This window comes from Schistocerca nitens, chromosome 4, assembly GCF_023898315.1.
Source record: "Schistocerca nitens isolate TAMUIC-IGC-003100 chromosome 4, iqSchNite1.1, whole genome shotgun sequence".
Lineage (NCBI taxonomy): Eukaryota > Metazoa > Arthropoda > Insecta > Orthoptera > Acrididae > Schistocerca > Schistocerca nitens.
In genome coordinates, this window is record NC_064617.1 from 110,313,536 (window position 1) to 110,340,032 (window position 26,497).

At 38.7% G+C, this 26,497-nt stretch overlaps 1 protein-coding gene across 1 annotated transcript in view; it reads left to right on the plus strand.

Moving 5' to 3' along the window:
• The window catches only part of LOC126251888 (hemocytin), a 541,167-nt gene that overhangs the window by 367,018 nt on the left and 147,652 nt on the right, over positions 1-26,497 (plus strand). The window contains exons 51-52 of the mRNA XM_049952591.1: positions 5,302-5,445; positions 22,840-22,988. Coding sequence (XP_049808548.1) covers positions 5,302-5,445; positions 22,840-22,988 — 293 coding nt within the window. The remainder of the gene's footprint in view (positions 1-5,301; positions 5,446-22,839; positions 22,989-26,497) is intronic.

Consider the following 26,497-nt stretch of genomic DNA (forward strand, 5'->3'; position numbering starts at 1 on the left):
CATGGAATTTCAATGAAGCTCACAATTTTTGCAGCATCATCCCCAGAACTGATTGTGCCTCTTTGGTTTTGAGTTGAGTGGAAGGACTAAATCAGAGACTTTGAAGGTACCGTGACAAGCTAGGCCGTGACTTCCTGGACTTCTACCATAGGTTTGAGAACAGTAAGGTCCCCCGAAAAGGGTCAGTTGTGCACTACACATCAGAGGCTACTGCTCAGGTAGCTGACTGTGTGTGGGGTGCACACAAGCATTTTTTAGATTAGGCATTTCTCCATACAATCCAGATAACAACAGATGTAGGAAACCCAGAAGTCTCAGGGTAACATCAAAAGAGAATCCTCCCACAGGTGAGAGTATTAAAATTCTACTGGTAAAGTACCAAAGCATTCGCAACAAAGTGCCAGAGTTTGAAGCACTCCTGAAATGCAGTGAAGCTAGGTACAGAAAGCTGGCTGAAGCCTGAAATTGATAGCAGTGAGATTTTTGGGGAAAATTTTAGTGTATATTGAAAGGATAATCAAATGGGAGATGGAGGTGGTGTATTTGTCACAGTAGACAAGAAACTCAAATCCACTAAGATAGAAATTGAAACTGCATGTGAGACTGTTTGGCAAGTCTCATTACCAGGGGAGTAGTATAAAATAATAACTGGATCCTTCTATCGCCCACCAGACTCATCTCCTGACATAACAGAAAACTTTAGAGAAAACCCCAATTCACTTGCATGTAAGTTCCCCAATCATACTGTAATCATCAGTGAAGACTTTAATCATCCAACAATTTATTGGAAAAATTAGTTTTGCTAGTGGTGGGTGTAATAAGAGATTATGTGAAACATTACTAAATGCCTTCTCTGAAAACTATCCAGAACAGATAGTTAGGAACCATGCCAATGCTGGAAATATATTGAATTTACTGGCAGCAAATAGACCTGACCTCTTTGAGGAAGTCCAGATTGAAATTGATATCAGTGATGATGACACAGTTGTGGCAACTGTTGTTACCCAAGCACAAAGGACAATTAAAACAAGCAGAAAGCAATACATTCAGTAAATTAGATAAAAAATCAGTAGTGTCATATCTCAGTGTGGAACTTGAAACTTTCAGCACAGGACAGGAGCATGTAGATGAACTATGGCTCAAGTTTAAAAGGACAGTTAACCATGCACTGGAAAGATATGCACCCAGTAGAACAGTTCATAATGCTAGGGAAGCTTGATGTTATAAAGTCACTGCAAAGAAACTTCTAAAGAAACAGAGATGTCTGCAAAAAAGGTGGGGAAAAAAAGCATAGAGCTACAGCTAAAGAGATGCTGAATGAAACACATTTGGCTGTCAAGAGAGCAGTGCATGATGCCTCCAATGACTACAATAGCAGAATATTGTCAAATGATGTTTCACAAAACCCAAAGAAATTTTGATGATTTGTAAAGGCTGTTAGTGGCACCAAAGTTAATGTCCAGTCCAGAGTCAATGAGAGAGGAGCTGAAATTGAGGATAGCATAGCAAAATACTTAACTCCATTTTCAAATATTCCTTTACAAAGGAAATCCCAGGAAAATTGCCCCAGTTTAATCCACATACCACTGAAAAGATGGATGAAATAAGTATTAGTGTCAGTAGTGTTGAGAAACAGCTTAAATCATTAAAACTGAACAAAGCTGCAGGGCCTGATGGAATCCCTGTCAGACTGGTATATCAGAGCACTACTTAAATAATTTGACAATTCAAAGACTTCCTTTACGAGGATACAGATTTTTTCAAGGAGTTCTTTGCAGATTGGGGGAGTGGCCATGTGTACAAAAAACAATATTCCATTTGAGTCCGTAGATGTATCATGGCACTGCATTGAACAGGTATTTGAATGTTGTGCAGGGGCAGCTAAAGTTAGTGAAACTAAACTTCTAATTGTTGTTGTTTATAGGTCCCATAACTCTGACTTCAGAGCATTTCTGCTCAAGCTATAAAGGGTTCTTGGTTCACTTTATATGTAATGACTTCAATATTAATTTTGCATGTCATTGTGCAAGAAAAAGGATGTTGGAAGATCTCCTAAACTCACATGATCTTATGCAGACTGTATTTTTTTCAAACCAGGGTGCAGGGGGAACAGTGGTACAGCCATAGACAATATTTTTTCATTACTATATGGACATTTTGTTTGTAAAAAGGTCAATGGCCTTTCAGACCATGATGCACTAATCTTAACACTAAAAGGTTTTTGTACTCAAACAAGTATTATATATAATTACAAACTATGTAGAAAAGCTAATCCAATGGCAATAGAGTGTTTTTTAAACCTCGTTAAGGAAAAAGAGTGGCAGGATGTTTATTGTGCCGTAACATAGATGACAAATATAATACTTTCCTTAACACATTTCTCATGCTCTTTGAAAGTTACTTTCGATTAGAACATTCTAAACAGTGTACTAGCAGTAAAAGGCAGTCTGGGTGGCTGACTAGTGGGATAAGGATATCATGTAGAACAAAGTGGGAATTATATCAAAATGTTAAAAATGTCACAATCAAGCTTTATTAGTGCATTACAAACAGTATTGTAACGAGCTTAAAAATGTTATTGGGAAGGCAAAGAGTATGTGGTATGCAAATAGACTAGCTAATTCACAGAATAAAATTAAAACCATATGGTCAGTTGTGAAGGAAATGTCTGGTCAGCAGCACAAGTTTGATGATATAAAGTCAGTTTAACAACTGAAAATGCTATATTCTCTTTTCTCTGTGAGGTGCTGGATGCATCAAACAAAAGTTCCAAATGCTAGGCATCTTTTTTTATTTAACTAAGGCATTCGATTGTGTTGATCACAAAATATTGCTCCAGAAGTTGGACCATTATGGAATACAGGGAGTAGCTCACAATTGGTTCACCTCTTGCTTTAACAATAGGCAGCAAAAGGTCATTAGTCACAGTGCTGAGAATGGCTGTGATGTGGGGTCTGAATGGGGTACAGTCAAATGTAGAGTGCCCCAGGGATCAATGCTGGGGCCACTCCTGTTCCTTATTTAAATAAATGGAAACTGAACAATCCAAATTTATGGTGTTCAGATAGACAGTAAACTGTCATTGAAAGCCCACATTCAGGATCTTGTTCAAAGACTTAATGCTGCCATTTTTACTGTTCGAACAGTGTCTGAAGTAAGTGGTACTTCGACACAAAAGTAGTCTATATTGCTTATTTTCATTCACTTATGGCATGTGGTATTGTATTAGTAACCCCTCCCATTCTCAAATGGTATTTTTGGCTCAGAAATGGGCAGTTTGGGCATCAGTTGGTGTAAGTGCGCAAATCTCTTGTCTTGTTGACCCTTGTTCTCTGTTCTTGGTATTCTGACATTGTCCTCTCAATATATATATTCTTTACTGTCATTCCTTGGTAACAATATCAGCTTATTCTCAAGAATTAGCAGCTTTCACTCAGTTAATACTTGACAGAGTCCAATCTGCATTTGGATTTCATATCCTTGACTCTTGTGCAGAAAGGTGTGCAGTATACTGCTGCATCAATTTTCAATAAGCTACCATATGAATTCAAAACTCTTAGTAGTAATCCACACGCTTTCAAATTGAAACTGAAGGCTTTCCTCATGGGTCACTCCTTCACTCCTTCTATTCTGTCGAGGAGTTCCTTGAAAAATTGAACTTATTCCTATGTTAGCCTATATTGTTGACTGTGTTTCTATAAACTTAGGCTTGTCTTCTATTTTTTTTTCATAAACTTTTTATGGAACTAGACATGTAAAATAATAATAACAAAAAAATTATACTGAATTTGTAGCTGAGTTAGTCCCTCTTGTAACTACAATCTTTTGGAGATCTCTCAAACAAAAATCCATGCACAGCAGTTCTTGGAAAAGAGCACAGATCACACCCATCTACAAGATGGGTAGTAGAAGTTATCCACAAAATTACCATCCAGTATTCTTGACATCAACTTGTTGTAGAATCTTAGAACATATTTTGAGCTCAAACATCATGAGGTATCTTGAACAAAATGACCTCCTCAAAGCCAACCAGCATGAATTCCAAAAACATTGATTGTGTGACACCCAATTCGCACTTTTCTCACATGACATTCTGAAAGCTTTGGATCAAGGCAGTCAGGTAGATGCAGTACGTCTTGATTTCTGAAAAGCATTTGTCTCAGTACTACACGTACATTTACTGTCAAAAGTACGATCTAATAGGGTGGTGTCAAGTGAAATTTGAGACTGGATTGAGGACTTTTTGGTAGGGAGGATGCAACATGTTATCTTGGAGGGAGAATCATCATTGGATGTAGAAATAACTTCAAGTGTGCCCCAGGGAAGAGTGCTAAGGCTCTTGCTGTTCATGTTTTATATTAATGACCTTGCAGACAATATTAATAATAACCTCAGATGATGCAGTTATCTCTGATGAAATACTGTCTGAAAGAAGCTGCATAAATATTCAGTCAGATTTTGATAAGATTTCAAAGTGGTCCAAGGATTGACAACTTGCTTTAAATGTTCAGAAATTGTGCACTTCACAAAATGAAAAAACATGTTATCCTATGACGATAATATGAATGAGTCACTGTTGGAGTCAGCCAACTCATACAAGTACCTGAGTGTGACACTTTATAGGTATATAAAATGGCATGATGACATAGGTTCAGTCGTGGGTAAAGCAGTTTCTGGACTTTGGTTTGTTGGTAGAATACTGGGGAAGTGCAATCAGTCTACAAAGAAGATTGCTTACAACCACTCATGCCACGAGTTCTAGAATAGTGCTCAAATAGAATAGTGCTCATATAGAACTAAAAGGGGACTTTGGACATATACAGACAAGGACAGCACAAATGATGAAAGGTTTCTTTGATCCATGACAGAGTTTCACAGAGATACTGAAGGAACTGAACTGGAAGACTCTTGAAGAAGACATAAACTATCCTGAGAGAGTCTGTTAACAAAATTTCAACAAGCTGCTTTAAATGATGACTCTAGGAATATCACTCATGTATGGATCATGAGGATAGAATAATTACTGCGTGCACAGAGGCCTTCAAACAATCATTCTTCCTGTGCTCCGTACATGAATGGAACAGGAAGAAACCCTAATAACTGCTAGAGGGGGAAGTACCCTCTGCCATGCACCACACAATTGTATGCAGAGTATAGATGTAGAAGTAGAAGTGAATGATTTGATGTGTCTAGAAAAGCATTACTGTTTCCTTTCAAAATAGTTCTTCCTACAGTGTGGTTTGTGGTAAATAATGTCTGTGTTAGTTATCAAACCTATTAATTTCTCTGTTACTGAAACAGAACCAGCGTGTCCAGATCCCCCTCACTGCCCTGATGGTTGGAGTCTTGTTCAAGAAGAAACCTCACCCCTTGGTTGGTACAAGAAAGGAAAAACTTCACCCCATAAATGGTACAAGAAAGGAACATCTAAAAATTACAACCGAGGTAAGTTTTACAAAGCTATCCATGATTTTTCTTATCAAAATGACGTGTCCTGCCTGTTCATCATGTCTAGCTGAAATTCTTGTTTATATGCTAGAATAATTTAGTATGTCTTAAGAAAATATGACTGCTCCCTCCTCCAAAATCTTTAGGATTGGTTGTAATTTATATTACAAATACACCACACTTATAAAATAATTTATTCACCAAAGTCTTGCTTGACAGAAGTCATTATAAATGGTTCCCCCATCATCAGGTGTATCAGAAATCTGAAGTAAACCAACAGTTCTAACCTACTCCATTAAACAATTAAGAAATTTAAAAAAACTAAAGATTAATTATAAATTAATTACAAATTCTTGACAAAATGATTAAAAAATAGCCTACCTAGCAGTATTAGGGCATCATGCCCATGCCCAGACAACTAGCAGGCAAATGTCTATCATACGTGGATGTGTAGATTCTTTAAATGGCCTTTACATATAAATAAATATTTGCACAATCTCTGTACCGCAAAGATATCATAGCGATGTGTGGTTATACCTATGCTGACAGAAAATTGAAGAGCAAAAATAGCAATTATTTTATGTACCTCACTTGTCATTTTTTGCCAATCTCCATGTCTGTCAGTCTTCTGAGCTGGTGTGAGAAAGATGTATGTAATTGAGTTGTCTCAGTATTGTGTTAAGTAAGTTCTAATATGTGGGTGTGACAAGTTTTGCATTCTACTGCCGAGCTATGAACTAATTTCCTTCTCCTGATGTGACGAGGACTTGCATTTTAAAATTCAGCTCTTTGGAAAAGAAGTCAGCGCAAAGAAAGAATAACTGTCGCAAACATGTTGGCATTGTTATGTACCATTGTGGAGAAAAGATAATTACCAACCCACAGACCGCAAACTACAGGAACTAACATTCAAGTAATGATTCAGAATTGTCACTACATTCTTAACATGCACACATCTATGCCTGTGTGTGTTTCTGGGAAGACAATTTTTGGTGTCACTTCCCTGTAATTCCTGCATGTATCTCTCCCCAACGACCACCAAATAACATTCCAAATTATGGATGCAAAGAACACCAGCTTTCAGTTGCAGCCTGGGCAAATTCCTCTTGTCCCTAAACTGCTACAGGAAATGCATGCAGTCTATAAAAATAAAGGCACCATAGGACATTAGGTGAAAGTCATTTGCTAGACCAAATTGAAGCTAAGTAATGACCCTGCACTACAGAAAGTGCAAATCAGCTTACAACCTGATATAACAGTCTGCAAGAAAAAAGCCTACATTGATATCCAACACTTATTTAATGCTGATACAGTGCACCTGTGTAACCACGACATGACATGGAGAAGAACTAAGGTACAAGGATGTACGAATGCCAAAAAAATTCAGAAGAAATGTAGGTTAAACCTGAGAGTAATATGAAAGATATTCATCTTAATAAGCAAATAAGAAAAAAGAAACAGAATGACTTTTAACAGAATAAGTGCAACCAAGCTACACACACATGACATAGAATGCTAACATAAATAACAGCACAAGCCAAAAGCCAAAATACATACATCTGCATCTGTTGTTGTTGTTGTTGTGGTCTTCAGTCCTGAGACTGGTTTGATGCAGCTCTCCAAGCTACTCTATCCTGTGCAAGCTGCTTCATCTCCCAGTACCTACTGCAACCTACATCCTTCTGAATCTGCTTGGTGTATTCATCTCTTGGCCTCCCTCTATGATTTTTACCCTCCACGCTGCCCTCCAGTACCAAATTGGTGATCCCTTGATGCCTCAGAACATGTCCTATCAACTGATCCCTTCTTCTAGTCAAGTTGTGCCACAAACGTCTCTTCTCCCCAATCCTATACAAAACCTCCTCATTAGTTATGTGATCTACCCATTTAGTCTTCAGCATTCTTCTGTATCACCACATTTTGAAAGCTTCTATTTTCTTCTTGTCTAAACTATTTATCATCCATGATTCACTTCCATACATGGCTACACTCCATACAAATACTTTCAGAAACGACTTCCTGACACTTAAATCTATACTCCATGTTAACAAATCCCCTCAGCATCACCCGATTTAATTTGACTACATTCCATTAGCCTCGTTTTCCTTTTGTTGATGTTCATCTTATATCCTCCTTTCAAGACACTGTCCATTCCGTTCAACTGCTCTTCCAAGTCCTTTGCTATCTCTGACACAATTACAATGTCATCGGCGAACCTCAAAGTTTTTACTTCTTCTCCATGAATTTTAATACCTACTCCAAATTTTTCTTTTGTTTCCTTTACTGCTTGCTCAATATACAGATTTAATAACATCGGGGAGAGGCTACAACCCTGTCTCACTCCTTTCCCAACCACTGGTTCCCTTTCATGCCCCTCGACTCTTATAACTGCCATCTGGTTTCTGTACAAATTGTAAATAGCCTTTCGCTCCCTGTATTTTACCCCTGCCACCCTCAGAATTTGAAAGAGAGTATTCCAGTTAACATTGTCAAAAGCTTTTGGTAAGTCTACAAATGCTAGAAACATAGGTTTGCCTTTTCTTAATCTTTCTTCTAAGATAAGTCGTAAGGTTAGTATTGCCTCACGTGTTCCAACATTTCTACGGAATCCAAACTGATCTTCCCCGAGGTCCGCTTCTACCAGTTTTTCCATTCGTCTGTAAAGAATTCGTGTTAGTATTTTGCAGCTGTGACTTATTAAACTGATAGTTCGGTAATTTTCACATCTGTCAACACCTGCTTTCTTTGGGATTGGAATTATTATATTCTTCTTGAAGCCTGTGGGTATTTCGCCTGTCTCATACATCTTGCTCACCAGATGGTAGAGTTTTGTCATGACTGGCTCTCCCAAGGCCATTAGTAGTTCTAATGGAATGTTGTCTACTCCCGGGGCCTTGTTTCGACTCAGGTCTTGCAGTGCTCTGTCAAACTCTTCCTGCAGTATCTTATCTCCCATTTCATCTTCATCTAGATCCTCTTCCATTTCCATAATATTGTCCTCAAGTACATCGCCCTTGTATAAACCCTCTATATACTCCTTCCACCTTTCTGCCTTCCCTTCTTTGCTTAGAACTGGGTTGCCATCTGAGCTCTTGATATTCACACAAGTGGTTCTCTTCTCTCCAAAGGTCTCTTTAATTTTCCTGTAGGCAGTATCTATCTTACCCCTAGTGAGACAAGCCTCTACATTCTTGCTTTTGTCCTCTAGCCATCCCTGCTTAGCCATTTTGCACTTCCTGTTGATCTAATTTTTGAGACGTTTGTATTCCTTTTTGCCTCCTTCATTTACTGCATTTTTATATTTTCTCCTTTCATCAATTAAATTCAATATTTCTTCTGTTACCCAAGGATTTCTATTAGCCCTCGTCTTTTTACCTACTTGATCCTCTGCTGCCATCACTACTTCATCCCTCAGAGCTACCCATTCTTCTTCTACTGTATTTCTTTCCCCCATTCCTGTCAATTGTTCCCTTATGCTCTCCCTAAAACTCTCTACAACCTCTGGTTCTTTCAGTTTATCCAGGTCCCATCTCCTTAAATTCCCACCTTTTGGCAGTTTCTTCAGTTTCAGTGTGCAGTTCATAACCAATAGATTGTGGGCAGAATCCACATCTGCCCCTGGAAATGTCTTACAATTTAAAACCTGGTTCCTAAATCTCTGTCTTACCATTATATAATCTATCTGATACCTTTTAGTATCTCCAGGATTCTTCCAGGTTTCCAACCTTCTTTTATGATTCTTGAACCAAGTGTTAGCTATGATTAAGTTATGCTCTGTGCAAAATTCTACAAGGCGGCTTCCTCTTTCATTTCTTCCCCCCAATCCATATTCACCTACTATGTTTCCTTCTCTCCCTTTTCCTACTGACGAATTCCAGTCACCCATGACTACTAAATTTTCGTCTCCGTTCACTACCTGAATAATTTCTTTTATCTCGTCATACATTTCATCAATTTCTTCATCATCTGCAGAGCTAGTTGGCATATAAACTTGTACTACTAGTTGGCATATAAACTTGTACTACTGTAGTCCCCCCATGAACCATGGACCTTGCCGTTGGTGGGGAGGCTTGCGTGCCTCAGCGATACAGATGGCCGTACCGTACGTGCAACCACAACGGAGGGGTATCTGTTGAGTGGCCAGACAAACATGTGGTTCCTGAAGAGGGGCAGCAACCTTTTCAGTAGTTGCAGGGGCAACAGTCTGGATGATTGACTGATCTGGCCTTGTAACATTAACCAAAACGGCCTTGCTGTGCTGGTACTGCCAACGGCTGAAAGCAAGGGGAAACTACAGCCGTAATTTTTCCCGAGGACATGCAGCTTTACTGTATGATTAAATGATGATGGCGTCCTCTTGGGTAAAATATTCCGGAGGTAAAATAGTCCCCCATTCGGATCTCCGGGCGGGGACTACTCAAGAGGACGTCGTTATCAGGAGAAAGAAAAGTGGCGTTCTACGGATCGGAGCATGGAATGTCAGATCCCTTAATCGGGCAGGTAGGTTAGAAAATTTAAAAAGGGAAATGGATAGGTTAAAGTTAGATACAGTGGGAATTAGTGAAGTTCGGTGGCAGGAGGAACAAGACTTTTGGTCAGGTGATTACAGGGTTATAAATACAAAATCAGATAGGTGTAATGCAGGAGTAGGTTTAATAATGAATAAAAAAATAGGAGTGCGGGTTAGCTACTACAAACAGCATAGTGAACGCATTATTGTGGCCAAGATAGACACAAAGCCCATGCCTACTACAGTAGTACAAGTTTATATTCCAACTAGCTCTGCAGATGATGAAGAAATTGATGAAATGTATGACGAGATAAAAGAAATTATTCAGGTAGTGAACGGAGACGAAAATTTAATAGTCATGGGTGACTGGAATTCGTCAGTAGGAAAAGGGAGAGAAGGAAACATAGTAGGTGAATATGGATTGGGGGGAAGAAATGAAAGAGGAAGCCGACTTGTAGAATCTAGCACAGAGCATAACTTAATCATAGCTAACACTTGGTTCAAGAACCATGAAAGAAGGTTGGATACCTGGAAGAATCCTGGAGATACTAAAAGGTATCAGATAGATTACATAATTGTAAGACAGAGATTTAGGAACCAGGTTTTAAATTGTAAGACATTTCCAGGGGCAGATGTGGATTCTGCCTACAATCTATTGGTTATGAACTGCACATTGAAACTGAAGAAACTGCAAAAAGGTGGGAATTTAAGGAGATGGAACCTGGATAAACAGAAAGAACCAGAGGTTGTAGAGAGTTTCAGGGAGAGCATAAGGGAACAATTGACAGGAATGGGGGAAAGAAATACAGTAGAAGAAGAATGGGTAGCTCTGAGGGATGAAGTAGTGAAGGCAGCAGAGGATCAAGTAGGTAAAAAGACGAGGGCTAATAGAAATCCTTGGGTAACAGAAGAAATATTGAATTTAATTGATGAAAGGAGAAAATATAAAAATGCAGTAAATGAAGCAGGAAAAAAGGAATACAAACGTCTCAAAAATGAGATCAACAGGAAGTGCAAAATGGCTAAGCAGGGATGGCTAGAGGACAAATGTAAGGATGTAGAGGCTTTTCTCACTAGTGGTAAGATAGATACTGCCTACAGGAAAATTAAAGAGACCTTTGGAGAGAAGAGAACCACTTGTGTGAATATCAAGAGCTCAGATGGCAACCCAGTTCTAAGCAAAGAAGGGAAGGCAGAAAGGTGGAAGGAGTATATAGAGGGTTTATACAAGGGCGATGTACTTGAGGACAATATTATGGAAATGGAAGAGGATCTAGATGAAGATGAAATGGGAGATAAGATACTGCAGGAAGAGTTTGACAGAGCACTGCAAGACCTGAGTCGAAACAAGGCCCCGGGAGTAGACAACATTCCATTAGAACTACTAATGGCCTTGGGAGAGCCAGTCATGACAAAACTCTACCATCTGGTGAGCAAGATGTATGAGACAGGCGAAATACCCACAGGCTTCAAGAAGAATATAATAATTCCAATCCCAAAGAAAGCAGGTGTTGACAGATGTGAAAATTACCGAACTATCAGTTTAATAAGTCACAGCTGCAAAATACTAACGCGAATTCTTTACAGACGAATGGAAAAACTGGTAGAAGCGGACCTCGGGGAAGATCAGTTTGGATTCCGTAGAAATGTTGGAACACGTGAGGCAATACTAACCTTACGACTTATCTTAGAAGAAAGATTAAGAAAAGGCAAACCTATGTTTCTAGCATTTGTAGACTTACCGAAAGCTTTTGACAACGTTAACTGGAATACTCTCTTTCAAATTCTGAGGGTGGCAGGGGTAAAATACAGGGAGCGAAAGGCTATTTACAATTTGTACAGAAACCAGATGGCAGTTATAAGAGTCGAGGGGCATGAAAGGGAAGCAGTGGTTGGGAAAGGAGTGAGACAGGGTTGTAGCCTCTCCCCGATGTTATTAAATCTGTATATTGAGCAAGCAGTAAAGGAAACAAAAGAAAAATTTGGAGTAGGTATTAAAATTCATGGAGAAGAAGTAAAAACTTTGAGGTTCGCCGATGACATTGTAATTGTGTCAGAGACAGCAAAGGACTTGGAAGAGCAGTTGAACGGAATGGACAGTGTCTTGAAAGGAGGATATAAGATGAACATCAACAAAAGCAAAACGAGGCTAATGGAATGTAGTCAAATTAAATCGGGTGATGCTGAGGGGATTAGATTAGGAAATGAGACACTTAAAGTAGTATAGGAGTTTTGCTATTTAGGGAGTAAAATAACTGATGATGGTCGAAGTAGAGAGGATATAAAATGTAGACTGGCAATGGCAAGGAAATCGTTTCTGAAGAAGAGAAATTTGTTAACATGGAGTATAGATTTAAGTGTCAGGAAGTCATTTCTGAAAGTATTTGTATGGAGTGTAGCCATGTATGGAAGTGAAACATGGACGATAACCAGTTTGGACAAGAAGAGAATAGAAGCTTTCAAAATGTGGTGCTACAGAAGAATGCTGAAGATAAGGTGGGTAGATCACGTAACTAATGAGGAGGTATTGAATAGGATTGGGGAGAAGAGAAGTTTGTGGCACAACTTGACTAGAAGAAGGGATCTGTTGGTAGGACATGTTTTGAGGCATCAAGGGATCAGAAATTTAGCATTGGAGGGCAGCGTGGAGAGTAAAAATCGTAGAGGGAGACCAAGAGATCAATACACTAAGCAGATTCAGAAGGATGTAGGTTGCAGTAGGTACTGGGAGATGAAGAAGCTTGCACAGGATAGAGTAGCATGGAGAGCTGCATCAAACCAGTCTCAGGACTTAAGACCACAACAACAACAACTACTGTAGTAGGCATGGGCTTTGGCCACAATAATGCGTTCACTATGCTGTTTGTAGTAGCTAACCCACACTCCTATTTTTTTATTCATTATTAAACCTACTCCTGCATTACCCCTATTTGATTTTGTATTTATAACCCTGTAATCACCTGACCAAAAGTCTTGTTCCTCCTGCATCCGAACTTCACTAATTCCCACTATATCTAACTTTAACCTATCCATTTCCCTTTTTAAATTTTCTAACCTACTTGCCCAATTAAGGGATCTGACATCCACGCTCCGATCCGTAGAATGCCACTTTTCTTTCTCCTGATAACGACGTCCTCGTGAGTAGTCCCCGCCCGGAGATCCGAATGGGGGACTATTTTACCTCCGGAATATTTTACCCAAGAGGACGCCATCATCATTTAATCATACAGTAAAGCTGCATGTCCTCGGGAAAAATTACGGCTGTAGTTTCCCCTTGCTTTCAGCCGTTGGCAGTACCAGCACAGCAAGGCCGTTTTGGTTAATGTTACAAGGCCAGATCAGTCAATCATCCAGACTGTTGCCCCTGCAACTACTGAAAAGGCTGCTGCCCCTCTTCAGGAACCACATGTTTGTCTGGCCCCTCAACAGATACCCCTCCGTTGTGGTTGCACCTACGGTACGGCCATCGGTATCGCTGAGGCACGCAAGCCTCCCCACCAACGGCAAGGTCCATGGTTTATGGGGGGGCTTTCTCTAAGTCTACAAATGCTAGAAACGTAGGTTTGCCTTTCCTTAATCTAGCTTCTAAGATAAGTCGTAGAGTCAGTATTGCCTCACGTGTTCCAGTATTTCTACGTAATCCAAACTGATCTTCCCCTAGGTCGACTTCTACTAGTTTTTCCATTCATCTGTAAAGAATTTGCGTTAGTATTTAGCAGCTGTGACTTATTAAACTGATAGTTCGGTAATTTTCACATCTGTCAACACCTGCTTTCTTTGGGATTGGAATTATTATATTCTTCTTGAAGTCTGAGGGAATTTTGCTTGTCTCATACATCTTGCTCACCAGATGGTAGAGTTTTGTCAGGACTGGCTCTCCCAAGGCCATCAGTAGTTCTAATGGAATGTTGTCTACTCCCGGGGCCTTGTTTCGACTCAGGTCTTCCAGTGCTCTGTCAAACTCTTCACACAGTATCATATGTCCCATTTCATCTTCATCTACATCCTCTTCCATTTCCATAATATTGTCCTCAAGTACATCGCCCTTGTATAGACCCTCTGTATACTCCTTCCACATTTCTGCTTTCCCTTCTTTGCTTAGAACTGGGTTTCCATCTGAGCTCTTAATATTCATACAAGTGGTTCTCTTTTCTCCAAAGGTCTCTTTAATTTTCCTGTAGGCAGTATCTATCTTCCCCCTAGTGAGATAAGCCTCTACATCCTTACATTTATCCTCTAACCATCCCTGCTTAGCCATTTTGCTCTTCCTGTCAATCTCATTTTTGAGACGTTTGTATTCCTTTTTGCCTGCTTCATTTACTGCATTTTTATATTTTCTCCGTTCATCAATTAAATTCGATATTCCTTCTGTTACCCAAGGATTTCTACTAGCCCTCGTCTTTTTACCTACTTGATCCTCTGCTGCCTTCACTACTTCATCCCTCAGAGCTACCCATTCTTCTTCTACTGTATTTCTTTCCCCCATTCCTGCCATTTGTTCCCTTACGCTCTCCCTGAAACTCTGTACAACCTCTGGTTCTTTCAGTTTATCCAGGTCCCATCTCCTTCAATTCCCACCTTTTTGCAGTTTCTTCAGTTTTAATCTACGGTTCATAACCAATAGATTGTGGTCAGAGTCCACATCTGCCCCTGGAAATGTCTTACAATTTAAAACCTGGTTCCTTAACCTCTGTCTTACCATTATATAATCTATCTGAAATCTGTCTGTATCTCCAGGCTTCTTCCATGTATACAATCTTCTTTTATGATTCTTGAACCAAGTGTTAGCTATGATTAAGTTATGCTCTGTGCAAAATTCTACCAGGCGGCTTCCTCTTTCATTTCTTACCCCCAATCCATATTCACCTACTACGTTTCGTTCTCTCCCTTTTTCTACTACCGAATTCCAGTCACCCATGACTATTAAATTTTCATCTCCTTTTACTATCTGAATAATTTCTTTTATTTCATCACATATTTCTTCTATTTCTTCATCTGCAAAGCTAGTTGGCATATAAACTTGTACTACTGTAGTAGGCTTGGGCTTCGTGTCTGTCTTGGCCACAATAATGCGTTCACTATGCTGTTTGTAGTAGCTTACCCGCATTCCTATTTTTTTATTCATTATTAAACCTACTCCTGCATTACCCCTATTTTACTTTGTATTTATAACCCTGTATTCGCCTGACCAAAAGTCTTGTTCCTCCTGCCACCAAACTTCACTAATTCCCACTATATCTAACTTTAACCGATCCATTTCCCTTTTTAAATTTTCTAACCTACCTGCCCGATTAAGGGATCTGACATTCCACACTCCGATCCGTAGAACGCCAGTTTTCTTTCTCCTGATAATGACTGATAATGACGTCCTCCTGAGTAGTCCCCGCCCGGAGATCCGAATGGGGGACTATTTTACCTCCGGAATATTTTACCCAGGAGGACGCCATCATCATTAACCATACAGTAAAGCTGCATGCCTTCAGGAAAAATTATGGCTGTAGTTTCCCCTTGCTTTCAACCGTTCGCAGTACCAGAACAGCAAGGCTGTTTTGGTTAGTGTTACAAGGCCATATCAGTCAATCATCCAGACTGTTGCCCTTGCAACTACTGAAAAGGCTGCTGCCCCTCTTCAGGAACCACGTGTTTGTCTGGCCTCTCAACAGATACCCCTCCGTTGTGGTTGCACCTACGGTACAGATATCTGTATCACTGTGGCACGCAAGCCTCCCCACCAACGGCAAGGTCCATGGCTCATGGAGGGAATCTGCGTCTAATAGCATAAAATTCCAGACATAACAAATGACAGGTTATGGACAAGTAAAATGATAAGGTAAGAAATTTAAAATGTGATTGCTAAAATCTGCATAAAATAGCAGAAAAGTCAAACATAACAAATAACAGGTTGTGAACTAGTAAAATTAAAAGTAAACCATTTAAAACATAAAGTTGCCAAATCTGCATCCAATAGCAGAAGAGTTCTAACATGACAACTGTCAGGTTGTGGACCAATGAAATTAAAACATTTGAAGGAATAAAATACTTTTAAAACATCTTAAGAAATATTAAAAAAATAACAGATGAAAAAATGCAATTGAGTAAAATATAATGTAATTTTAATTCACTTATACTTCTTACTTCACTTTCATAGGACTTGCAATGCAGCGGCCGATCTCCCCCAAATGGGGCCTCCATTTGTACTTTGCTGCAGTTAATGCTTAGTTGGAGAAGACATGGCATTGTTTTAATTTTATTTTTATCTTTGTATTGTCTAACTAGGATCATGTAATGACTTCAATTCTTCTTCTTTCTCTATTGTTTACTATTTTCTCCATACTCCTTCATCCTCTCTCCTTGTTGTCTTTCCTTTTCTTCTGTCCATGTTGCTCCTGATTTCTTATTTCTTCAGCCTTGAAAACCTTCTAAACTTTTGTTTATTTATTAGCTGTTCCTGCCCACATTTCCACACTTTGCCTTGGCTGAGTCTAGTTAAACAGAAAAGAAAGAAAATAGAAAGCACATATTTCTAACATGTAAGGGAACTGTATACACGTCCTAACCTCCTTCTCCCCCTCCCGGTCACTGTCGGTCTCCTCCTCGCCATCTCCTTGTTCATCTCCTCCTCTCCCTTTCTCTTCCATCTTCTCCTGTATCCCCCCCCCTTCTCTCTCTCTCTCTCTCTCTATCTATCTATCTATCTCCTCCAGCCCCCTCTCTCTGTGCCCATCACCTCCTCCCCTCTTTCTATGTCCATCTGCTCCTCCCCCCTCTCTCCATCTCCTCCTGTAAATACAACTTTCCTCTTTTCTAACGATGTTCCAATGTTGTTCATTCAATTATTATGTAAAGATTTAAAGTAAATCAGTCACGAACTTTTTGAGATTATTGGTAATAACATTTTCCCTTTATATATTAATTATTTATTTACATAAAATATATATTATAAAATAGGTACATATATATGAATGCAATATTGTGTCAAAATTTCAAAGCAATTAGTGCAGAACTTTTGGTGATTTATGCTTTTGTGCAAATGAACATTTACATTTTTATTGATTTTTTTCCAATAATTATTACATGTATATTTATATATTATGTGTGACACTCTGGTAAGTATGTACAAATGAACATTTACATTATGAAATGAAATGAAATGATCATATGGCATTGTTGGCCAGGAGGCCCTAATCGCTGGAGTTCACCCGCCGCATTGCAAGTCCTTTTTAGTTCACGCCACTTCAGTGTCTTGCTAGTCAATGATAATGAAAATGATGATGAAGGACACACAACACCCAGTGCCCTGCCAGGAATCGAACCCAGGCCTCCTGCGTGATAGGCAGTAATGCTACCGCTACGCTACGGAGACGGACATTTACATTATTATTTATATAGATTTAAATGTTCATTTGTACAAAATTCTAAATCTCCAAAAGTTCTTCACCAAGTGCTTTGAAATTTTGACATAGTGCTTGTGTTTTTGTATACCTACTTATGTGCCCTAGAGTGTAATTTCGACACAATGTTGCATTTAAATACGTGTGTCTCTTTTTTACATACAAGAGTCCCATATGGTACATAAATGTATGACTCGCATGGACACAAACACACACACACACAAACAAAATATGGCGCTCCAGTTGGTATGTAAAAACAAGTGAGTATTCGAATTCAACATAATATCAAAATTTTGAAGGAAGAACTTTTGGAGATTTATGATTTTGTACAAATGAACTTCAGGGTTTTGCTATGTAGTAAATATGTAATAGAGGGAAAAATTCTACGTGGGAAAAAAATATATATAAAAAACAATGATGCTGTGACTTACCAAACGGGAAAGTGCTGGTAGATAGACACAATAAAAAACACACAAATTTCAAGCTTTCACAACCACCCAAGGTTGCTTCATCAGGAAAGAGGGAAGGAGAGGGAAAGACGAAAGGATGCGGGTTTTAAGGGAGAGGGTAAGGAGTCATTCCAATCCCGGCAGCGGAAAGACTTACCTTAGGGGGAAGAAAGGACAGGTATACACTCGCACGCACACACATATCCATCCACACACATACAGACACAGGCAGACATATGTAAATGTAAAGAGGCTGGGCAGAGATGTCAGTCGAGGCGAAAGTACAGAGGCAAAGATATTGTTAAATGACAGGTGATGTACGAGGGGCGGCAACTTGAAATTAGTGGAGGTTGAGGCCTGGTGGGTAATGGGAAGAGAGAATATATTGAAGGGCAAGATCCCATCTCCAGATTTCTGATAGGTTGGTGTCAGTGGGAAGTATCCAGATAACCCAGATGGTGTAACACTGTGCCAAGATGTGCTGGCCGTGCACCAAGGTATGTTTAGCCACAGGGTGATCCTCATTACCAACAAACACTGTCTGCCTGTGTTCATTCATGCGAATGGACAGTTTGTTGTTGGTCATTCCCACATAGAAAGCTTCACATTGTAGGCAGGTCAGTTGGTAAATCACATGGGTGCTTTCACACGTGGCTCTGCCTTTGATCGTGAACACCTTCCGGGTTACAGGACTGGAGTAGGTGGTGGTGGGAGGGTGCATGGGAAAGGTTTTACACTGGGGACGGTTAAAAGGGTAGGAGCCAGAGGGTAGGGAAGGTGGTTTGGGGATTTCATAGGGATGAACGAAGAGGTTATGAAGGTTAGGTGGATGGTGGACAGACACTCTTGGTGGAGTGGGGAGGATTTCATGAAGGATGGATCTCATTTCAGGGCAGGATTTGAGGAAGTCGTATCCCTGCTGGAGAGCCACATTCAGAGTCTGCTCCAGTCCCAGAAAGTATCCTGTCACAAGTGGGGCACTTGGCTAACCCCAGTTTTTATCTCAAATAGTTTTGGAAGTTTTCCCATAAATTTCACTTTGGATGCTGTATTTGTTAATGTCTGCTGAATGATTTTCTGTATTTTCCTATCCAATCCTTTTTCTTCAAGAATCCTAAATAGTGAGAGTGTGTGGATTGAGTCATAGGTCTTTTTGAAGTCGACAAAGACACACTGTAGTCTTGCCTCACGTCTTCCTTATTCTTGTGATTAATTTTAGATTTAAGATTTTCTCTGGGCATGATCTGTTTGGCCTTAAACCCACTTGGAATCCGCGATTTTGGGTTTAGCAGTTGTTGTGCTCTTTCAAGAATACAAGCTGATAATATATTATATGACACAGAGAGTAGACAAATTCCTCTGTAATTATTCACATCATGTTTGTCTCCTTTTTTATGTAATGGGCATATTAAGGCACACTTCCAATCATCTGGGATTTCTTTGGTGTCCCGTATAATTTGAATAATTCTTACTAGCTCCTTTCTTAAAATAGGCCCTAGACTTTTGAGAAATTCGGCTACAATTCCATCCTCCCCAGAGGCTTTGTTATTTTTTAATTTCTTTATGTGTTTGATAATTTCGTCTTCTGTTGGTGGTGTTGCACCCATTATTTTTCTAAGAACCCATTTATCAAATACCTCTATCCTGTGATGCTTATAGTTCATCATTAAACATTCACTTGCATATAAACATGCTTTTAAATTATTGTTAACTTCTTTAGTTGCATTTATGGCCAACTAAGGACCACAGCGAGATGACTATTTATTTGTCATTTCATTCACCCTTCTCCAGAATGGTTTCATTTTTTCAGGATGGAATTTTCTTCTCAGATTTGACCATTTGACTCCACTTGTTTTTTCTATTTGTTTTATCATCCTGTAAACCTTTGAATTTCTTGACTTCTATGTCAACACCTACATAGATAATCTGCAACTCTGCAATCCACTACGAGTCATTTCGTTTCCTGTTACACACACAATTATAGTGAGGGAAAAGCGACTGGCTATATGCCTAAATATGAGCCCCAGTTTCTCGTATCGTATCTTCATGGTCCTTGTGCACAATGTATGTTGGAGGCAGTAGAATAATTCGGCACCGAGCAAGGTGGCGCAGTGGCTAGCACACGGGACTCACATTCGGGAGGACGACGATTCAATCCCGGGTCCGGCCATCCTGATTTAGGTTTTCCTTGACTTCTCTAAATCGCTCCAGGCAAATGCCAGGATGGTTCCTTCCTCATCCTTCCCTAATGCGATGGGACCAATGACCTCGCTGTCTGGTCTCCTCCCTCAAACAACCCAACCAAGCCCAATAATTCGGCAGTCAGCTGAAAATGTCAGTTCTCTAAATTTTCTGAATAGTGTTCTTCAAAATAAAGTTTCCATCCTTCAGTGATTCCCTTTTGAATTTCTGAAGCATATCAGTAACACTTGCATGTTGTTTGAAACTACCAGTAACAAATCTAGCAGCTCACCTCTGAATTGCTTTGATATCTTCCTTTAACCCAAGCTGGTACAGGTCCCAAACACTTGAGCAGTAGTCAAGAATAGGTCACACTCACATCCTATATGCAGTCTCCTTTACAGATGAACCACACTTTCCTAGAATTCTCCCAATAAACCAAAGTCAACCTTTCATCTTCACTACCTCATCAAATGTCCATTCCATTTCACATTGTTTTCCAGTGTTACACCCAGATATTTAAATGACATGATTGTGCCAAGGAGAATGCTGTATCTGAACATTATGGGTTTGTTTTTCCTACTCATCCACATTAATGTAAATTTTCTTAGATTTTAGAGCTAGCTGCCATTAATCACACTTAACTTTGACACCTTACTATGCAGCATCAGCGAACAACCGGAGATTGCTGCCAACCCTAGTCTGAATTTGTCTCTGTTGAGTAAAGTGATCTGTTCAATGTGTGTTTTTCCTAGGTCCTTTATGATCCCGTCGCCTCGGTAATGAATCATTCATGGATCCCTGAGAACATCATATTAAGAATATGTGGTAAAAATCTAAAAAAATTTCCATTAATGTAAATTATAGAAGTGGCCATCCCCCTCTTGCAATGACCCTCATCAGGAGTTCACTATGTTAGTTAAAACTACATTTACACATCAGACTGGATATTATGTGCATAAGTACAGTAATTTATCTCAGCACTACATGAATCCTAGTTATGATGACAGCTCATTGTGACCCAAATTGTGAACCATATAAATTATGTTTGTAATAAGCTGTTTGACATATCAGCCTAGAAAAGGACTGATAATTCTTTAAATAAAAAGAAATGGAGGAAATTGGAGAAACTTAGGAAAGGAAGGATATTTAGAACTTTCAGAAAGTGACTTTTCAGTGTTCATTTTCATGGACTCCTGACCTTTTCAACCTTGCCTAGATGCTTTTTTGTGGTATTGTTGGACCAAAAGGGGTTCATATACCTGTTTGTGTGTACTATGGCTTGAAATTCTGTAGTCTGCACCACATTTTCCTCCTCCAAAATACTCACACATGCATCTGAATTGCTACCCTTTGCTCACTTTTATGTACGTAAGATGGGGATGTTTACACTTGTCTTTTTACTTACTTGTTCTTAAAATATCATGAGGAATTGATGTTTCTTCAAGTGCAGTTATTAAATGTCCTGGAACTAACAAGATATACATCTTAATATTTTAAATATAGTCTGACACACTTCATTTCCATTGGATGCTGTGTTGCAGTGTCTGATGATTGCTCCTTCAGTAAATGAAAATTATTATTCTCAAATTAAATCAGAAAACTTCACGTTGCCACTTCAAGATGTACATTGCTGGTCAATATTTAATGCTTTGCAAAGATGATGTAAGGTAGTTAGTAATTTTTTTATGTTCAGTTTAAGATAACTTAAGTTTTCTGCTTTCTACTTATATTTTGTCATCTTGACTTCTTCATTGTTCTTTGTTGTCAAGTGTAGCTAAACTTCCTAGCAGAGTGGCAAAAAGGATTTCCAGTTTTCTCAAGTTTTCTTGTATCCATTTAAACAGATGCTTTCTGGAAACACATACTTCTGTGAACAAACTCTCTACACATAGTACTGATTAACAAAAACTACGTATGGTGAGACCCCAAAGAGAAAGACAACGAGTCATTGCATGACTCTACTTAACATGTTTTTTGAACAAAATTTTCTGTTCAACATTAACTAGTTCAGATTAATAATGTAGTTATGCTGTATGAATTTTTGTACACAAGTACTAACTATTTGTACTAGTTTTATATACGACTTCATTTACAACAGTACCAGATTTTTTAAGCAAAAATGGAGGAAGTTTTTGATTACTTTACAATTTTTAAATGATTTAATAATTAATCATATATCTAAAAACAAAGATGATGTGACTTACCGAACGAAAGTGCTGGCAGGTCGATAGTGTGTCTATCGACCTGCCAGCACTTTCGTTCGTTAAGTCACATCATCTTAATAATTAATTATTTTGATAACAAATATATTGCAATAGAGAACCTTTGGAATAAAATTACATATAACAACAATAGGCATATCATACAAAATTTTTGTTAGTAGTCAGTATTTGAATATAGAAACAGATCTCAAAAGTATTATATATTGATACAAACGTCTGTTTAAAATAAATGACCTGCTAGTATCAAGCAAAGATATTTTGAATTTTGCACATTGTACATGTGACAGGTGTTTCAGGCTGCATACTAAAATAATGTCTTAGATTGTGTACTAAAATCAGTGTATGGCATTGTCCAGTTTCATTACAGGTGTTTCAAGTGGTTAAGTTGCTACATTCCCATCAGAAGAGAGCACACATCCCATGTTGGCAATCCATATTTATGTTTTCTGTTGTTTACCTTTATTAATTATTCTGAATACTGAGAACAAACTTACTCCCTTATCTTTGTACTATCAGCACTTGTGCTTCATCTCTAATGACCTTGTCATCAAGGAAACATGAAAGACTGATATTCCTAATATCCACTTTACTTCTATAACATGTATTCTTTTAATCCTAATCATTTTTTGTTGCAGGAAAATACAGTAATAGTAAAAATTATAAACGACTTCCAAAGGTGATTGTTCAGCGGTGTCCCACTTATGTTTGTGTGCCACCAGCAGTTCCATCTCCATCTCCAGGGCCTTGTCCAGAACCCCCAACATGTCCACCACCACTTCAACAGGTATATACATCTTTCACTGTAATATTACTGAAGATTGTTCATTGTTCTGTCACCATACCTTTATATGAGCACTCATGATTAGAATAATTATTAAAAATCACAAATAAACAAATATATAGAAGTTCTGGATTCAGAAAAACCCATGGTAGTCAGGATTGCAAATATACTTTTATTTGTTTTATAGTTTCAGTTTATCTACAAGCCATCTTCCAATCTTAATCATTTTTCTATAGTCTCCATATGGCTGGCTTGGCACATTTATCTTACTGTTTGACATGGTCATGACAACATCTCGCATATCACCATTTTGACCATATCAAACAATAAGAAAGAAATATATGATGTAGAGCTATTTTAGTGCTTCTCTTTCATCCAGGGGTGAATCGAAGTATTGGAACTATACTGCCCCCATAATTTATTTTTGAATATAGATTGAAGAAAGGCAAAACTTTGTTCATAGCGTTTGTAGTTTCAGAGATATCATTTTACAGTATTAACAGAGATACAGACTTTGAAACTCTGAAGTTATCAGGAAGTAAAAGTTTATCCAAAACTTGTACAGAAGTCAGACTGCAATAATAAGATTTGAGGGACATGAAAGGGAAGTAGTACTTGAGAAGGTAGTGAGAGTGTAGTAGCCTATCCATGACATTCTTTAACATCTACGTGTAGCTTATGTATGATGTTATTCAGTCTGTACAAGGAGCAAGCATTAAAGTAGACCAAGGAAAAATTTTATAGGAATTTAAAGTTCACAAAGATGGAATAAAAAAATTGTGGTTTATTGACGACAAATTCAGTTAAATGGAATGGATAATGTCTTGACAAGAGGTTATCAGATGAATATAAACAAAAATAAAACAAGGGTTGCGGAATGGATTTGACTGGATTCAGGCCAAATTTAGGAAATCAAATTTGCAAAAGAAACACTAATAGCAGTAGATGACTTCTACTACTAGGGTAGAAAAATAGCTGATGGTGGCTGAAGTAGAGAGAACATAAATAATACAGACCAGCAATAGCAAGAAAAGCATATCTGAAAGAGAGAAATTTATTAACATTCAATATAAATTTTAGTGTTTGTATTGTCACCTAGTGTCCACCTGGGTGCAGTCATTGATGAAACACTATATTTCGACAGTGAATCTTGCTGGCATCTTCAGGTGAGTGTATTTGATATGTTATGGCTCCTGTATACTCTTTTATCATTCCCCACCCTGATCCCCCCTGACCGGCTGCACACAGTGTCAACTGGAGTATCAGTGGGAGACCACAGTCACCAGTCCCTGATAGCATCTGTGTGGATGTCACTCTTGGTCAATGTTGTGCCTTCAGTTAGCTGAGCACTAGGTTCTATGTTTTACTACAAGTAAAGCCACTTTCCCTATTGACAAGGCCATCAGCAACTTGTATCTCAACAGTCTCCTTTAAGTTGCAATCCCAAAATGATGAGGTTTGTCTTAGCACTTCATATTTCACAGAATCTGCAGTGTTCTGCAGCTGTAGATTTTGGGGGTGATTAAGTTCAGTGTGTCACCTGTGCTTCTGGCTCCTTTCTTCAACTATCCACAAAGCATGCCCAATTTATGCCTAATTGCATTTACGTAGTATAATATAGGCACCTAGTTTATGGAGCTGCACCTTGTGTACAAGTACAGTGGCATTGTTTCAGTTCTGCACAGGCCTGTTTCACAGGCATTTCACAGGGTACAAATCATGTCACAGCCCAAAATGTGTCTGTGGAAGGGTGCTTCCATTCTCATTCTGAATATCTATTAGTGTATACTCTTTCAGTATACTTCTCTGCCACCTGCATTACAAATGCCCAAATAAATAAAATACGTGTTACTAAATCTTGTCAGAGATACCCACGTGAGTAACAACAATTATACAGAAGGCTAGTACATGGCAGCCCTGCAAACATTCACCGATAATTAGATGGTGTACACATTGTATTCCATAGTACAACATTTTGGGAGAGAGGCTAAGTTGTGTCTGCAGTCAACTCCAGTGCCCTCTAGCCTTACCTGGCCATGATGAAAAATATTTGTTCAACAGGCCTTCTTTGCCCAACTCCATCTTGTGTGCTGATCTATGACAGATGATGTGTCTGCTACTCTCATGCAGGAGTTTTTCCGTTAAAATGTGTCATTAAATTCAATATAGCAGAAGCAGGGATCACTTCATGAAACAGACAAATGAAACCACAATTTAAAAATCATTTTATTTCCCATTGAAATTGAACATTGCGGGAAACATGATCAACAGTATTTGCATCAGCAGAAACATTGTAAAGTATAAATTTGAAATATCCACCCCTCCCCAATCCCAGCCTGTTTGGGTAAAATCTAGGCAGCTAGCATCATTGTAGATGGATAAGTTAATATTTTTAGCAGTGTAATAATAACTATATTTTTTTCTGTGCTTTTGGATTGAAACAGGGACCTGTTTACTCATACTCACATAGGCTGCCTGACTGAATCATTCCATCAACACTTGTGTGAATACTGTTGAGGAGTTCCTTTAATTTGTTGCCAAATAAATTTAACTTATTTCCATTTGTTTCAATGTTTGTGAAATGTTATAAGTCAAATGAAGTTATTTAGTGCATTAATAAAGATGAAAATTTAATTGTGGCGAGGGACTGGAATTTTATTCTGGATAAAAGAAGAGAAGAAATATATGAGAATGGCATGGATTATCGGGCCGGCCGCGGTGGCCGTGCAGTTATAGACACTGCAGTCCGGAACCGTGAGACTGCCATGGTCGCAGGTTCGAATCCAGCCTCGGGCATGGATGTGTGTGATGTCCTTAGGTTAGTTAGGTTTAAGTAGTTCTAAGTTCTAGGGGACTGATGACCTAAGATGTTAAGTCCCATAGTACTCAGAGCCATTTGAACCATTTTTGAACAGATTATCGGAAAAGAATGAAAGGGAAGCTGCGTGGCACAATTTCACACACTGAACATTTTATCATTACTACAACTTTATTTATCAAGAAAGAAAGGTTGTATGGTAAAGAGACCAGTAGGTGTTAGAAGGTTTCAGTTAGATTGAGATTATAAAGGTAAGATACAAAGATTTCAAACATTTCCAGAAGAAGATATAGTCTCTGACTGTAATTTATTAGATGTGAAATGCAGGATAAAACTGCATAAAAATGCAAAAATATTGGAAATTTCAAACAATAGAAAATCCAGGATGGAATGTAACAGTATTATGGGAAGGAAAGTTGCTACTCACCATATAGCAGAGACGCTGAGTCACAGATAGGCACAACAAAAAGACTTTCACAGTTATAGCTTTTGGGCATTAAGGCCTTCGTCAACAATAGACACACATATGCACACAAGCACTCACACACAAACACACACACACTTATACTTACACACACTCACACAAACGCAACTCACGCACGACTGCAGTCTCAGGCAACTGAAACCACACAGCTACTGTCATGCATGAGTGTTTACTCATCCACAGGCAGTGTAGTGGGTATTTTTCATGTTT